Here is a 17,153-nt window from a genome sequence, read left to right on the forward strand (position 1 = left end):
TGTGCATATGTATAAGATCAAGACACAGTTTTTCCACATTTTGTCCTCCTGTGATGTTGCTTATGCAATATTTGCACTGTTGAAATTACACATCATCATTGTACAGCTAGGCTGTGTTGCCTTCCATTATTACTAGCTGAAGTCCTCAGCTCCATTTAACTCCTCTCAAACCAGGAAAAAGACTTTATGCTGGCCCTAGTTAGGTACCCAGAGATTCTCATTTGTACTGTTCCCTCCTCTGCTTTTATGGCGTGTTGTGAATGCCACATTGGCATATACTGATCTCTAACAAACTCGGGTGAGTCCATGAGAACAGTTCTTAGCTCTACAGTCTTTAGCAGAGGAGCTCTAAAGCTGCTTTAATTTACCTTTAAGATATAGATTCATCCCTGAGATGGCATTTATGTGGAATCAAAACAGAGTTTCAGCTCCACTCTCTTTCTCAGCAGTGAAAAATGGCAAAAAAGTAATATGCCCCAAATTTCCAGGCTAACATGTTTCAGATGCAACTCTGTTTAATACATGGTGATGCAGTATTCACCTATTAGTCTTTTGAGGTACAGCCTATATGAATTGAAATAAGAGTTGGGAAGATGTAAGAGCAATAACTTATCTCTCATCCTTAGATGCCACCTTGTCCTGTAATATTACTAGACTAAGGAGATTTTTCTGAAGCTTGTAATTTCTAGTTGCACAGTTAACAAGAAATAGCTGTATAACCTAGCTGTGACCAAGGAACAAAGCTTTCCAGAAGATTAATTTACACATGATGCAGCTTGCATTGAAGGAAGAAGCTTTTGTAATAATTAGCTCCTTAGTAAAGAGTGGAAAAAGTACAATGGGTATCTGTAACATCAGCATAGATTCAAGCAAGCCTAGTGATGGTAGTGTCACAGACTGGTGTTCTAATAGTTTAACACGCAGATCTGAAGAGAAATTATTTAAAAATTACGGTCTTCTACTGTGTGTAGAGCACAAACAGGAGCCTGCTGAATAGGAGGATCCCCCTTGTCACAACCTCTTGCAATATGGGATATGGTTGCCAATTAGGTTGAGGCAGGACCTACACCCAGGCTGGGCAGGTGCTTCATGTTGTTTCCTGCTGCCTCGGCTGCCAGTGGTGTTATGAGGCTTAAGTCCCCTGTAGGGCCTGGTTCTGGTGCCAGGGAGGTCAGGAGGAGTTTTGCTGTTGGCACATTTCCCTTTGACTCCAGTGGGGTGTGGGCTTGGTGCTTTGTTCCAAACAGCTTGGCTTAGCCAGTGGAAACACTTGGAAGAGCAGAACATTGTGTGGAACTGAACATTGAGTGGAGGCACATTGAACAGTGCTTTGTAGGGATCCCAGTAACAAATTAGGGTTTCAGTAGTTTAGCAATAAGTATTCATAAAGAAAGCAGTTACAGTATATGGACTGCTTTTTATGGTAGCAAATCATTCCAGATTGCTCAGGTTTATAGCCAATTTGTAGCATTAAGATCACATGAGAGTGCAGAAATGTTGGAGCAGAGTCCTTCTTTTCCCCTTACCGTTAAGCAGATATGTCATAACAAAAGATGAGCTGTGATTTATTTCAGAGTCTATTTTCCTGTGAGGAATGAGCCTGTCTCATATTTGGTCCGGCACTTGGGTGACAGATGCACACCAGCATGTTGCAGCAAGGGGCAGAGCTAGTAGCAACTTTCCTGACATTGCAAGAGTTGTGTAAGTTTAGGTGAGAGTAAGCTTAGGTGAAACATGTTCATTCACATAGGTGGATGACCGAGAGGGACTGAGAAAGAGGTGTGACTTTGGCAGTCATGGGCAATTCATGCCTGGGCTCCTGAGGAAGGACTCCGGGGCAGTGTGAAAGGGTGAGAGGTGAGGGACACAGGTTGCAACAGGAGAGATTCTGATTAGGTAGAAGGAGAAAAAATTCTTCACTATGGAGGAGGTCAAACACAGAGCAGGTTATCCAGAGAGGTTGTGGGATCTCCATCACTGGAGATATGTAAAACTGAGTCCGACAAGGCCCAGAGCAACCTGATCTGGCTTTGAATTAGTAGTTAACTTTGAAGTTGGTAGTGCTGTGAATGGGGGAAGGAGGTGGTTGAACTTCAGAGGCCACTTCCAACATAAATTAGCTTGTCATTATATGTTTTTATGTGTGAGCTGGGAATAAAGTAAGGTCAGTAACAGAGTTTAAAAGATCATTTTTGTTCTCAGTGAGCTTAGGACCCTGCAGATTTCCACAGAGCAGCCAGTGCCCCAGACAGGGGAAAAATGTATGTCTTTTTGTGACTCTGTTTTTTATTGAGAGAAACTGGATTCCATAACTGATAAATGTGCTCTGTCATATATGGTGACTGATTCCTGCCAGAATCTGTCATCCCAGGGACTTTGATTCTATGTAAAAATCTACCTTCCTAGGCCTTTTCATATTGACATGAAAGATGTTTCTGTGTTAGAGAAAGGAATGGATTTAAGTATAGGGTTTTCCTTTGCTTATTGATTTTAAAGCCAGAATCTCAGGTCCATTCTCAGCTTTGAGAAAGTCTTGATTTGATACAGGCCCCTTGTTAATGTCAGTGTCAGCTTTTCCTAAGCAAGGACATTAGGACTGGGATCAGTAGTTTTTTGGTTGAGTGAAAATTGAGAAGATTCTCAACATTCGTTCCATACAGAATAATCCTTCTAAGGGGTTTGCTCTGTTACCTGGAATAATTTCTTAATCTTCCCTGTGAAGGAGAGTCTCTCCAGCTGTTCACAGAACAAATCAACTTTATCAGCATTTTATTATCATTTGCCTTCATGAGTTTTCTGTTTATCAGATTTTAAGGAAGTCACTGCTGCAATTCTTTGATTTACAGCTGGAATGTTAAAAAGCTCCAAATGTTTTTTTGGTTTTTTTTTTTTTTTTTTTTTGTTTGTTTTGTTTTGTTTTTTTTTTTAATCCAAGAGAAAAATGTATTTTTTTGAGTGGTAAGGAGTTTCTCACAGCTTTCTGATTATTTTGTGAAAATATACTGTCTGGCATGCCAGGCCAGACACTGATAATCGTTAACAACATAGCTGACTCATTTTGGTTGTATAGAACCATCATAACTACTAAGTATCAAAACACTAGCTAACAAGTTGAGCAGAGCCTTTCCTGCCGTACTGACATGTACAGCTTGTTTGTACTCAGAAAGAAAAGCACACAATGGTAAGCTGCCAGTACACTGTAGCTGATTATTTAAAAAAACCCACATGGCTATGTTCATACGGGAGACTGGCACCCCTTGTGAGTATGCACTTTTTATATAGCTGTCTCAAATTAACATAAAACTGAAGGTTACCAAAATACAGAGTGTTAATCTCATAAGTCTCTCTGGCTATTGCTTCTTGTAAGATACAGATGCATGGGTATGGAGTTGCCAATGTGCGTGGGTGTTATATTGACAATTTCAAGGTTTGTAAAAGCACTGGAGTCTTTCCTGTGTGCATATCTGATTCCCATAAATACTAACAAGAGTTACAGGCCGTGTTGTTTGTGGAGTGTAGTCTCTCGAGTTCAAATTTTGTAATGTTTTAGACTTTTTGCCATCCTTTATTTTTAAACTGTTATCTGAGGTTTTCATCTGATGTCATAGTACAAATAAAAAAAAGGAGCAAACTAAGGACAGAGCAGCTCCAGAAAACCACACAAATACACAGGATAAAACACTATTGGAAAGCAACACTTTGCTTCAAACACTCAGGCCTTACTACTTCCTTGCTAATATTTCCCTTTCTGAATCGCTTTTTTATGTACTTACCCAGCCCCCATCTGAGCTACATTTTTCCTGCTCTGTAGAAGAATTAATTTGATTTGACTTCCATTTATTTAAGTCCATGTTGACACCCATTTATTTATTTCAGTGTGCATGCATGGGCTTATCAGAGTTAGCGCAAAAGATGTGAGGCCTGTTGGCCTGTTGTTAAGAAATACTGTGGTATTGATTATTATTTTCCATTAGGTTGCCTGTCTAATTTCAGTTTGTAAATCCCTAACGATGGAACCTTTTCTGTGAATAGCTATTCCGAATATCACCTTGATTCAGGACATGGGAACGTAATAAATACACTGCTGGATCAGGCCAGTGGTTCTCCCAGTATGCTTCTTCAGCGCTGTCAGCAAGGGGTGCTGTACAGGGAGAGCATGTGAGCCTGACCACTTCTTGTCCTCTCCAGTCACCTGCTGTCATAGGACTGGGAGTGCTAGAGGCAGCATCTCTACCTGTTGTCTTTAGTGTTTGTTTTGGGGCTTGCCCATAATTTGTCTAATCTGTTTATGAACCTGTTGATACCATTTGGCACCACAGGGTTTATGACAGCAGGGTTACAACCTGCTGTGTTAAAAATAGATCACTAATCAATCCACTGTAATTATCGCCACCTCTAAGGAAGTAACACAGTACCACCTTAGACACAAACCAGAAGTCTGTTCTACCTTGGGCTTTAACAACCCAGTACAAAATGGTCATTCTTGTTCCAAGGAGCCTACTATGTATTTTAAGCATCTTTGAGCAAAACTTCAAAGTTATGGAAATATTTGGACCAGAAAGTGCTGACTGCCTATTTCAATACCTTTAGTAATGTTGATCACCAAACCTGAACTTAGTCTAGGGGTGTCTACATTAGCCTTAAGTACATACCTTTTTTGTCTTTGTGTTTTGTTGTGTTTGTTTTTTTTTTTTTTTTTTTTTTTTTTAGTAGGCAATCCTGACCTCTACTGAGCTGGTAGAAAGGAAGGAGGCCTGGAGGGGATGCAGAGACCTAAAGATACTCTTAAAATTAATAACTAATACTTGACTCACTCTCCCCACGTTCCCTGGAGATGTGGGAACAGGTGCTGGCCAGTAGGTATTTTCCTTTTAGAGCAGTTCCAGCTGCAGGGAATTTTGCAGCGTGGTCCTCCTTTCATGAAGCAGCTAAGTGTATTTTGCAGCATGTCTTCCTGCCAGGCTGCTCATGCTGCTTCATAGACTAATTCTAGACTTGATGCTTTTAGTATCACATGGAGGTTTTGGTGTAATTTTTCTAGCTGATATATAGCCTTATCATGGGGAAGTCTCTGTCTGGATGAGCCTGCTGCCTAAGACAGGACAACAGTTTCTGGATGAACTGGGGTCATTTTGGTACAGTCTGAAGCGCTTGCTCATTTTCCTTTTGCCGAGGCTCAGCATTTTCCTTTCAAATCTTAAGAAAAACCCCACTGGTGTCAGAATGCAGACAAATGTGAGATTAGACTTCACCTCCAAAGGAGTGCAACACGCTGCTGAATGCCATGGCAGCTTTAGCCAAGACCCGCCTGTTGACACAGTCAAAGTCATGGTCTCTTTACATTTGGCGATCGCCCTCAGCGCTATTGTTCCAGCCACCAAAGGACAAGCTTGCTTTGACATTTCCAACCACCCGAGTCGTGGTGCCATGCAGCCCTGTTCTCGCCGCACCAAGGACATTGCCATCCCGACTGCAGTCACCCCAACCTTTTTCTTTCGCGTTTCCTTCAACGGCAAGTTTTTGGTGAGGCTCGTGGGACTCCGTGGGCCCCCTCTAGTGCGTAGCTGCTGCAAACGCCGGGCTCGTCTCTGGGAAAAGGCAGTGCTTTGACTTAGATCTTGCTGAGTGGGGGCAAGTTCTGTGCCTGCTAACGTGGGCGTTGGAGACTGAGATCTCATTATTTGATCCTGTGGTTTTGTTCCTTTAAAAGGCGAATCAAATGTTTAACAAAGATTTTTAAAGATAAAATACATGACACCAAGTAAATCCATGGACAATAGATGGCTTAATTCTAACAGGGAGCATTTGTACGTCTAGAAGTTTTGTAGCCGTGGGCAAGTACATTTGTATTAGTGTTCTCATGTGCAAATGAATTATTATATTTTGTAAGAAAAAGGTTTCATGATTTTAGCACAGCAGATGCCTTTGATCAGCATGAATAGAATTAATTGTATGATAATTGGAATTTAATTTGATTTAAAATATGTTTCTTTAAAATTTTGTGTTGACTTTTGAAATGACAATCATCAAGAGGAGTGCCCAAAATTCTCATCGGAGATTAAATAAGGGGAGAGTGATTGCTTGAGGAACTGGTCTTCTGAAATGCTGAGATGCCTGAGTGAACTTCTCTTGTCTGAGGGGGCAATAAGCATTTCACAGAGGCTGTTACTGTGCAGAAATAAAACACAAAATAAGAAGGCACATTTTGCTGAAGGTAGAGAAAATGTTAGATAATAAGGTGACATTTTAACTTCTTAGACACATGACTGAGCAAAACACTGATCATAATTTTACAACGGGAATTAAATCTAAGAGTTTGTATTTCTTTAGCTATTTTACCTATGTGGAATGTGCAAAAGTTGTTAGCAGATAAACTTCAAAGAAACTGTGCTTAGGACGTTGAAGCTCCGAAATGTTATCAGACCCAGCCAGGGAGATTACATTATGGCATTAGTGCTGGAAAAAACTCGTGTTTGAAATGCATATTGCATCTCAGTAGATAGTGCCCTCCCTCCCTCCCTCCCTCCCTCCCTCCCTCCCTCCCTCCCTCCCTCCCTCCCTCCCTCCCTCCCTCCCTCCCTCCCTCCCTCCCTCCCTCCCTCCCTCCCTCCCTCCCTCCCTCCCTCCCTCCCTCCCTCCCTCCCTCCCTTCTTTCCTTCCTTCCTTCCTTCCTTCCTTCCTTCCTTCCTTCCTTCCTTCCTTCCTTCCTTCCTTCCTTCCTTCCTTCCTTCCTTCCTTCCTTCCTTCCTTCCTTCCTTCCTTCCTTCCTTCCTTCCTTCCTTCCTTCCTTCCTTCCTTCCTTCCTTCCTTCCTTCCTTCCTTCCTTCCTTCCTTCCTTCCTTCCTTCCTTCCTTCCTTCCTGCCTTCCTGCCTTCCTGCCTTCCTGCCTTCCTGCCTTCCTGCCTTCTTTCCTGCCTCCCTCCCTCCCTCCCTCCCTTCCGTCCTTCCGTCCCTCCCTTTCCCTCTCTCTCCTTTCTCTCTTTCCAACTGTCAGCCTGTTTTCCAGCACTTTTCTCTTTTCCCCCCATCCCCCTTCCCACCCTCTTCCTCTCCTTCCCTCCCTTCCTTTCTCCCTTTCCAGCTGCCTGCTAGTCTGTCTTCCAGCACTTCTCTCAAACACCACTTCCCCAGTCGTGCTGTGACACCTCACCAGAACAGACTTCGTGTTTACCATCCGGCAACTGCTGCCTGACATGTATTCAAGCATTAACTCCTACAGGCCCTGCTACCTTGTGGAAGAAGGCAGCTGAGGGCTCATATTTTACTCTTTAGCATCCCTTTCACTGCTGTCCCTAAGGTGGTCCTCCAGCCGTTTTCCTCGGCTTAGCCTTCTCTGTTTAACCTTTCCTGAAATCACTTCGCCTAATCTTACTACTGACATTTGAGTGACTCATCTAAGGAGGTGATATGTGAGACAAGTGACATTAAGACAGTACAGTCAGGCAGTCAAACGTGTGTTTGGACAGCCTGTGTCCATAATCATAGTCCTGCCTTGGAAGAGAGCTGGCTGGCTGAGAGGCAATTTTGGCGGGTTTCATTAGCTGGCATTATTTCATTATTCAAAGTGAGAGAGTTGGTAAATCATTAGCATCATTAGCATAGTTATTCACACCTTTGTTGTAGATATTTGGTAAGTGACTGCACATCACTTTCTCTGCAGCTGACCTTTTTTTTTCCGTGGGATTCCTGACGTTTATAATAAGAATCCACTTATATATACATGCACAGCCACAGGCATGCACATATGTATGTTCACACATGCGTACACACAGATGCTGAGGTTTTGTTAATTAACATTAACTGCTGGTGTTTTTTTATTCCAAAACGTATTTCTCTATTGGTCTATTTGCACTGCTTTGTTTTAGCTTCATCTAATGCACTGGAACTCCACACTGTACAGCAGCATTGATGAGGCAGTAGGGAAGAAGCACGGCATAGCTATTATTGCTTTGTTTGTGCAGGTAAGTTTCCTGTGTTGCACTTGTTACCATGCTCTATCATTTGTCTGAGGGAAATGAGTTCCTTTCCATTTTCTTTAATTTTGAATGATTTCATGAAATGAAACAACGTATGACTGCTGGTATTCTGTTCAAAAGATAGTTCTCAGTCATGTCTTCTGTGTAAGTGCTAAGTAATCAATTCTTTTTCAAACAGGATATTGGAAGTATGTTAGTTAAAGAAGGGGTAATACATAGTCGGCCATCTCTCTGTGACTCTGGCTATAAGCAGACATCCAGTCTCCATTCCTCTGAGGGCAGAATGAGGGCTGTCAGGAGGTACAAGTGCTTCACTGTCTCTGTAATGTGTTTTTCTCCATTCCTGGCCAGGCCTGTTCTGGGGGGTTGAGGGAATCCACAGAGAGGAGGAAAGAGCCTACTAATCCATTGGCCCAGCTGAAAACTGGTGGTAGGATCGTGCTTTTCTGAACACAGGGGCAAGTGTGTTTCTTCACACAGGACAAATGTGAGGTGGGGTCGCATTACTTCTTCAGAGATGCCAGACTGAGAGTGGAACTAGTCTTGCCACAGACTCTCAGAAAAGCCTGCGACAAGGAGGCTTAAAGCTTCCTAGGGAGAAGGTGTAATGAAAGCGAGGAAGTTAGTCCCATAAGAGAATTGCTGTTGAAGGTTTTTCAAGGGCTGTACCCTATAAAGAAGATTTTCAGTTTAAGTCCGCTAACACCAGATTCTCATCCTCCTCATGAGAAATGGCAAACTGTTTTATTTAAATGGGTTTGGAAGAAGAGGTTTAGAGTTCGTGCTTAGATCAAATGGATTTTCTTTCACAGTGATATTATTAATTTGTCATATTTCATAATGAGTTTATGGGTGCCTTTGAGCTCTACCTCTCTTTGAATTTAAAGGTCCATTGGTTACAGCTCCAACACTCAGATAGAACTGCTAAAAATGGAAGTTAGAAAGTCTTCAGGTTTGTATCCTAGAGGGCTGTGTGATAATTGCTTATGTAAGTCACCTTCTAATTCCAGCAGAGGTAACCTTTGAGTGAGTTAGAAAGTTATATATAAGTTCTTAAATAAATCTGAAACTTCAGTGATACATTTTCCGTTTCTGGTCTCTCACCTTCATCAGTTTTTAAGCATTCCAAAGGGCTTTTTTGTTAGCCAAGAAAGGCATCATATAATTACAATTGACCAAGAAAAAATAGTATTTATGCTGTTTATTAAAAGAACAGAGAGGAAATTTGGTGACCATTTTTTTCCTGTTGAAGACATGGAAATAGAATAGTTTTGCACCACAGTTCTCAAACACATCACTTTAAGGTCAGTGAAGATCTTTTCACTGATTTAAGTGACAGCCCTTGGTGATTATTAATTTAGAAACAGCATCTTTGAAGTGAATTCAACATCTTTTATGCACTTTGAAGGTTCTAAACTGAAATCCCATTCCGAAACAAAAGAAAATCCTCTTAAATTCCTAGAAATAACAAAGTACCTTTTGTTGACATTCAGTGGTTTCCTTACAGTGACAACTGTGCCATTCTATTCCAAGAGAAACAAAAAGCAAACAAATTTTTCAGGATCTAGCTCTCCTGTTTTCAGTCATGCCTGCTTCACTCCTCACTTCGTATGTCTACACACTGGCAAAGAAATCGAGTGGAAGGCCGTTCTGAGTCTTCCTGTTTTGACAACGTTCTGAAGGTAAAAGCTAGGGCCCTAGAATGGGTGATTTAGATCAGAAACAGCTGAAATCAGTGTGCAGACTGAACAACGTTGATGGAAAATAAGAATCTCTTATTTCAGCAACAGGTTTCTTTTTGAAAGTCCCATCTTCTGTGCCTTAAAGGCATTTGGTAAAGGCAGTGCTGCAGGCTGCTAGGAGCTTGACTTTTGCCAGCAGGATCCCAGAGATGCCGTGAGGAAGGGGATCTGCCATTCTGTATTCTGCAGACAGGAAAAAACTCCCCCAAGCTTCAGAGATACCTTGGGCCAGATCTGCAGTGCTGTGGGAACAAATTCAAAAAGTGTCTGTCGTGCTTGTTCACTCTGTTCATTTCTGTGCACTTTTCTGACAAAAGCTGGTAAGGACAAATTGTATCCTTGGCATTTATATGCCATAATGCTGCATGATTTTGACTCCACATGCAGTACGTGCTGCAAAACAGGGTTAGGCAAAACTTACCAGACTTAACTGTGGCCCTTTCTCTTCTTCTGTGAGCTTCTCTCTCTGCTTTAAAGTTATTTACACCTCGTTTACTTTTGACTGGTGGCTTTATAGTGATTTCATTGTTTGGAGTTGCCATGTAGAGGTGTATTTGGCTAACCCAAGGTTGCGTAGCTTAACTAAAAACAACTACAAAACTGGTTGACCTCTGTCTTGCCTCACAGTTTCTGTAATGGCAAAATACTGAAAGTCATATTTGCTTGCTGTATTTCAGATAGGAAAAGAGCATGTAGGCCTAAAGGCCGTAACTGAAATTCTCCAGGACATCCAGTACAAGGTAAGGCATTATCTGAAGAAATGCTTCCTGCACTGACCAGAGAGAGAGTAAGTGAGCAAAGGGTCTATACGACACCAAGAGAAGGGGTTCAGATGTGTCTATAGTAAAACCACATGTGAAAGCCATCATTTGGTTACCTGCATCAGAATCTCAGCATTTTACAGTATTAAGATAATATACAATCTTTCTATTTACTTCCTTTTCTGGTGTCCAGAAAGTCTGATCTGTACCACTAACTGATAGCAAATACTACTGTTTCAGTGACTGCAAGGGAGTCAGTGGGAATGCAAGCACTGCAACATGCTTAGTGAACACCAGCAGCAGTATCTCCAAATTTACCTGTTTTTAATTTGTAGGGGAAAAGAATAGATGAACTGAGCACCCCTATTAACTTGCAGTGGAAAATCAGCAAAAACACAATGCTGTCTTGTCGTGGATTATGTGTGGAGATCCTGAAGGGCAGATAATAATCCTAGCAGGACTGAGGAGATATGAGTGCTCTCCAGGATGTTGGTGCTATCTTAAATGACCTTGGGCAAGTTACTTCCATCTCTCTGCTTCATGGTCTTTGTCTGTAACACAGAAATATTCATACTTACCTTTGATCTTAAAGGATTTTGAGATGTGTTAATGAGATGTTCTCTATTGGTCTGTAGAGTTTAGCCATTTACTTCAGTGGATGCTGAAGTAGAGAAATTAGAAGCCCTTATTAGAAAGGAATTGAAAATCTTCTTTTACTCAAATAATTTATATTAAACTTCAGTCATGATGTTTAATATTACAAACCCATTGTTTATGAAGGTGTCAGAGAAAACAATAGTGTATGAAACTATGTAGTTTCATTACTGAAAGGACAGCCAAATAGAAGAAGGTAATGAAAGGCCTCGTCACTGTGAGTGTGTTATACTAATGACTTTCATAGGGTCAGCATCAAAGATACTTTTGGCATACATTCGATTTTCTTGCATTAAATATGTGAAACCGGCTTTATTTCATTAAGCATTATCCATGTCAGTCAAGGAAAAGCTCACTTTGGCCTTTGTTTTTTAAACTCATTTGGTATGGAACCCCTGAATTTCATGTAGTGAATTTCAAGGCTGGGACCCAGAAGGAGCCCAGGTACTAAAGGCAGAAAGTTAACAAATTACTGAGATAACCTTAAAATTAGAGTATAAAATAGAATAAAAAACCGTGTTTGTGTAGCTGCAAGGACAAATGCAGTCATGATTAAATGAGGGCTGTTAATGAGGTTGCTTTGCACAGGAATTCAATGCTTAATGTTATAAGAACACACAGTGTGTTTTACCTCTCCATTCATCATCATTTTAATAAGAAATTAGAGATGAGATTGATTTGTATTCATTTTTTCAGGGAAAGTCCAAAACAATACCCTGTTTTAATCCCAACTCTTTATTGCCAGGTAGGTGCCTTTGCTTACTTTTGTGTGCATGGATTACTAGCTAAATGCAGAGGCTGAGACAATCTTGATCTAAAGCGTAGCCTAAGTGCAAGCCTGAGAGTGTGTCCCGTAAGGTGGTAATGCATTTTGCACCTCGTGGTGCTAACAGGGTTAGGGGTGAAGTCCCTTTGGAATTTAGGGTAAATCTGCATCTTCATCGTGTGACTGGGATGTGATACTGTAGTCCATGCACTGCTGGCAGCACTGTGGCTAGCTTTCTCGATGATTTATCATCCTACCTAGAGGGGGTGCTGTGTGTCCTCCTTGCTCTGCTTTGGCGTAAAGTAGGAAGCGTAAGGTTACCCCCCTACCAAGGTAGCTTTTTGGCAGCATCAAAAGACAATGCAGTAATGCAATGACAGTAGTGACAGGAGTAGTGACAATGGGAGGCAAATTCAGTTTCATATAGCTAAAAGTTAAAGAGTAACGGTAAGAAACAACCGCTTCCTTTACTTCGTCTTGAAAAAAAATGTGACTTTTTAAAAATGCATTTCTGCAAGGTGAATGTAGGAATCCTTCTGAGCTGAATTCCATGTCATAGTGGCAAGATCTTTTATTTTCCAAAGTAATCCAGGTCTACATTAAACGATATTAATTGTATCAAAAGAATATTGTTTAGGTTGCAAAGTCAAGAGCTCAGCAATTAGGAATTGTAGGAATTAAGGCTGCCCGTGCCCCTTCATGCATATGTGCTACAAAACGTCTTTTAATTGTGTGACCATAAGTTATTTTTTACAGGACTTCTGCCTTGCAGTTCCTGTTTGATGCTGATCAAGTCACATAAACCAAAATTTTCAGAAGTCATCTCTAACTATGTGTTCCTCATTTTTTAGGTGCCCGACTTGAGATCATGGGGTCTGATTTGCAGAAGTGCTGAGTGCTTACACCTTCAACTGAAGTCAATGGGAGCAGTGCTCTGATTGCATTAAGTGCTATAGAAAGTTAACTACTCTGAGGAATCAGGTTCTAAGCATCTCATATTGAACACCAAATGAATAGATGCATTTGACCTTAACTTCTCTGTGCCTCGTTTCCCCAGCTTTAAAGTGTGGGGTTAATCTGTCCTTCCTCACCACCCTGGGCTGTTGGAAGGATAAATTAATTCATGTTTGTGAAGTGCTCAGACAATGAAGAAATGAATGCGTTAGAAATATGAAAAATGAGAAAATATGGTTCTTCTAACAAGCAGAATTTTAATAGGGTGGGAAAAAGAAGATCAAGGATCACATATTGTACTAAGAAATTCAAATGTTATTAGATGCTTTTCAGAAAAAAATCATCCATCTTTGCAAGTAAATGATGAAAGGTTCTCTAGAAGAGACATACATGATCATGTAACAAGATGGTATCACAATGCATGCACAGGATGGGCTGAATTAATTCTTGCAGTTCTTAACTTTTGAGCATTTGATAATGCAACTTGCTTTCGATGGGTTTGCTATGTAATTCCCTAACTGAGAAAGAAAATTACACCATCAAAACAAAATTCATTCACTGACAATCACAAGCTTCATTAGCAAGTTTTAATTCTACTGATATTCCTCTGAGCTAGTAGTGAAATGGCAGTAACAGGTTAAGTCAACCAAGCAAGTGTATTAATTTCCAATCTTCTATTCTGTCCTTGTCAAGCTAGTCACAACTCCCCCCCTTCTCCATGCCATAATTAACCACCCTTTGTCCCCAGTTCCTCTATAGGTTTGTTTCTTGTCACCTCTTTTACAGTCAGACAGTTTCCTCTCTGTACTTAGGGGAGAGGAACATAGGGAGTCATCTGTGATTATGGCCTACAGCAGCACAGGAAAGCCCTGGGTAGTCTCACTTACGAAGTGCGGCGTGTCTGGAATCTCTGGGGAATTAAAATAATTAACATCAAACATATTGTATGTAGAGTTAAAACTCTGCTTGGACAAACCATTGTACATTTTCTTGAGAGACAACTGTTTATCCTAATAGTTATTTCTAAACCTATTAATAAGTTTAAAATCTTATTAAAATAACTTTATTTTACAATAAACCTTGATTTTTTTCCCCTGTGAAATTCAACTCACTTTTCCAAAGCTAGGAGGCACCAGTGCATCTCAAAAAATGTCACTGGGTTTGTGAACTGAAGAGTTTGGCTTGAGCTGTTTTCACTGAATTTTTCTAAAAAATGAAATAAATCATCCTTGAGACATATCCTAAATGTAAAAGTCAGCTACAGTTTGATCACCGCAGCCCCTCTGCCTTCAAAATGGGATGTCTCTTGTAGCTTCTGAAACTAACAGGACTTATTTTCCACCATATTATTTATTTGCTGTATTAATTTAAGGAGTTTTGCACATGTTATTTTTCACATCTATAAAGTAGCATTTTCATCTTTAAACTACTCATCTGCAGGGGGATATTACTGTGATACGATGACCACAAGCTCATGTATATTCATGTGAGGAAGTAGTGGACAGTGCTTGGCAGGTTATAAATTCACACCTTAGCTTACTGCATACTAACTTCATCATATGAGCAAGCCCATGGCTACCATGAACTGTCATAAATCGAAAGACACAATTATCTTCCTTAATGTCATTAAAATTCCACATTTCTTTTCATTTCAGATCCTCTTCTGCGTGACTACTGGGTGTATGAGGGCTCTCTAACCGTTCCACCCTGCAGTGAAGGTGTCACCTGGATATTATTTCGCTATCCTTTGACTGTGTCCCAAGTGCAGGTAACAGCTGTGCTTAGAGTGACCTTGGAATATGGTTATGAGCTAAAGGTTATAGCGTGCAAATATATATATCAGGACATTATATCTGTTCTCCTTGAAGATCCCATTAGATCAGTACATGGCTTTTCAAGTAAAGGTTAAGCCTTTTGAGTCACTGAAAGCAATGCAAAGGTCAGAGATGAAAAGCCTTGTTATCATTTATCATCTGCATTTAAAATAATTCTTTATTTAAGTGAAAGAAAAAGAAAGAAAGAAGTCAATGGGCAAAAGAAATTCAATTCTTTGTAATTGTAAGCTTTCAAATATCACTGCTTTTTGATGTTAAAGGAACAAAAAAGCTCAGGGAGACACTATGTCCTGGAGAATGAAAAATGTTAACATAGTCCAGGCTAGCTATATTGCATTGAACTATATTTAACTTAACTTGTTCTTCTTTAATTCTGTTTTTTTTAATAAATGTCAAATGGAAACTACCTATTTAAATTTGATTTCACACGTATGTATTTTAAAGTGGTTTTTTTTGTTTTTTTTTTTTTTTTTTTATGAATTATATCTAAGTGTCATGTGAGCCATTCTGTAGGAAACATTTCAAATCTGTCTACAAATAATCCTAGTAAAACCAATGAAAACTCCTGATGAATGTTCTCCCACAGTCTGTGAATCCCAGCTGGAGGAATGTGGGTTTAATTTAAGTGAAGCTATCTAGAATCCCTGAAGCTGAATACGTTAATTTTCATTGCCTGCTCTGAAGCATGTGCAGATGGAAGGGGAAAAAGTATAAAAGGTGATAAATTCAGATTTAAATTATTTCAGCTTTAATAATCTAAAATTTTGCTAGTAATCCCAGCACAATTTTTTAACAATTTTAACAATGTGAAATTGGCAGTGTTCCTTTTCCTATGAAAACTGGATTCTAGTTCTAATCATAAGATAAAAGCAATAGCTCCCAATAAGCTTATTTGTATGGCAGCCGCAACTTAAATGTATCCTATTGTGAATCTGGTATTTATTTGCTTATGAAAGGATAAGTCTTATGGCTGCTTACTACTGAGCAAATAGAAACTGAAATCTGTTGGCATTATTGGAGTCACAATAACTTTTAAAGACAGTGCATTTCATAACTTGGCAGTTATTTGCCCAGATATGCTATGGATAAATAAGAGGACTTAATCAGAAATATAAGGACCATAGCTATTACACTGAGACATTGTATGATATTTTATTTCATGCTAGTTTCAGTTTTTGTAGTCTCTATTCCCTTTTAATCCAGTCAATGCACAGAGAAGAGCACTGTTCAAGCCATCCACATGTAGTGAGAGATGGTGAGAGGGTGAATAAAAGAGGAATTAATCAGAGAAATGCAACTTTATTTAATATTATTATGTACTCATTTACCACAAAAAAAGGAGATGTTGGAACGTGGTGTGGAAGGGATAAATCTCCAGAAGAGAATACTGTGCCTGGAGAAATGATCGTGATTCATAACCATGACCACCTGTAAGTGAGGGGTAGCTGGTTTCTGTTACTGCATTACTTCAATCGGTATAAGCACAATCCAGCAAGAACATTGCAGTGATGAAGGGCACACAAGTCATGGAGGGGATTTTTCTCTGCCATTGACACAGTATGCAGATGAGACGTGGCACTGGAGCAGAGTGAGATTGGAGCAGACTTATGCCAATATGATCCACCATACTTGGTACTTGTCGTAGATTAGCATCAATTAGAAAGAAAATCCTCACTGATAGTTATGAATGGAGCAGCATTAAAGTCAAGGTTGTGCAGAAAAGACTTATTAAGAACATGAAGGACTTTTGCCAAGGTGGGATAAAAATTTTACTTGCATCAGATATTGCCTTCAGATGTCAGTTGAAAATAAATATGGGGACAAGTAAGCGAGAGACAGTGATTCTGGGATTCTAAAGTCAGAAGGGACTGAGAGTTCTCTAGGATGCCCAAAATAAGATTTTGGGAGTGCCAGAATATTTTGCTATAGCCTAGACATCCAAGATTTAACTTGTAACTAGAATTCTTTGTGAAAACTTTTTACTGAGACTTTTTCACCTCAGCCTTCACCAGCAAGGACTCCAGCCACATCATCCAAGACATAGAAGGTAAAGGTGGGGACTGGAAGAAGGAAGAACTTCTCATTGTAGGAGAAGATCAGGTTCAAGACCATCTAAGGAACCTGAAAGTGCACAAGTCCATGGGACCCAATGAGATGCATCCATGGGTCCTGAGGGAACTGGCAGAGGAAGTGGCTAAGCCACTACCCATCATATTTGAGAGGTCGTGGCAGTCCAGTGAAGTTCCCACTGACTGGAAAAGGGGAAACATAACCCCCATTTTTAAAAAGGGAAAAAAAAAAAGACCCAGGGAACTACAGACCAGTGGGTCTCACCTCTGTGCCTAGCAAGATCGTGGAGCGGATCCTCCTGGAAACTATGCTGGGGAACATGGAAAATAAGGAGGTGTCTGTTGACAGCCAGAATGACTTCACTGAGGGCAAACTGTGCCTAATGAATTTGGTGG

General features: G+C 40.3%; 1 protein-coding gene across 2 annotated transcripts in view; it reads left to right on the forward strand.

The window, feature by feature from the left end:
- CA8 (carbonic anhydrase 8) overlaps positions 1 to 17,153 on the forward strand; it is a 53,727-nt gene that overhangs the window by 18,762 nt on the left and 17,812 nt on the right. Inside the window, exons 4-7 of one of the 2 annotated variants that reach the window (XM_032994870.2) lie at positions 7,866 to 7,961; positions 10,396 to 10,458; positions 11,830 to 11,878; positions 14,509 to 14,621. In XM_032994870.2, the coding sequence (XP_032850761.2) occupies positions 7,866 to 7,961; positions 10,396 to 10,458; positions 11,830 to 11,878; positions 14,509 to 14,621 (321 nt within the window). The remainder of the gene's footprint in view (positions 1 to 7,865; positions 7,962 to 10,395; positions 10,459 to 11,829; positions 11,879 to 14,508; positions 14,622 to 17,153) is intronic. The other variant, XM_042786189.1, reaches the window with a different exon arrangement.

Source organism: Tyto alba, unplaced genomic scaffold, assembly GCF_018691265.1.
Source record: "Tyto alba isolate M040663 unplaced genomic scaffold, T.alba_DEE_v4.0 Super-Scaffold_9, whole genome shotgun sequence".
Taxonomy (NCBI): domain Eukaryota; kingdom Metazoa; phylum Chordata; class Aves; order Strigiformes; family Tytonidae; genus Tyto; species Tyto alba.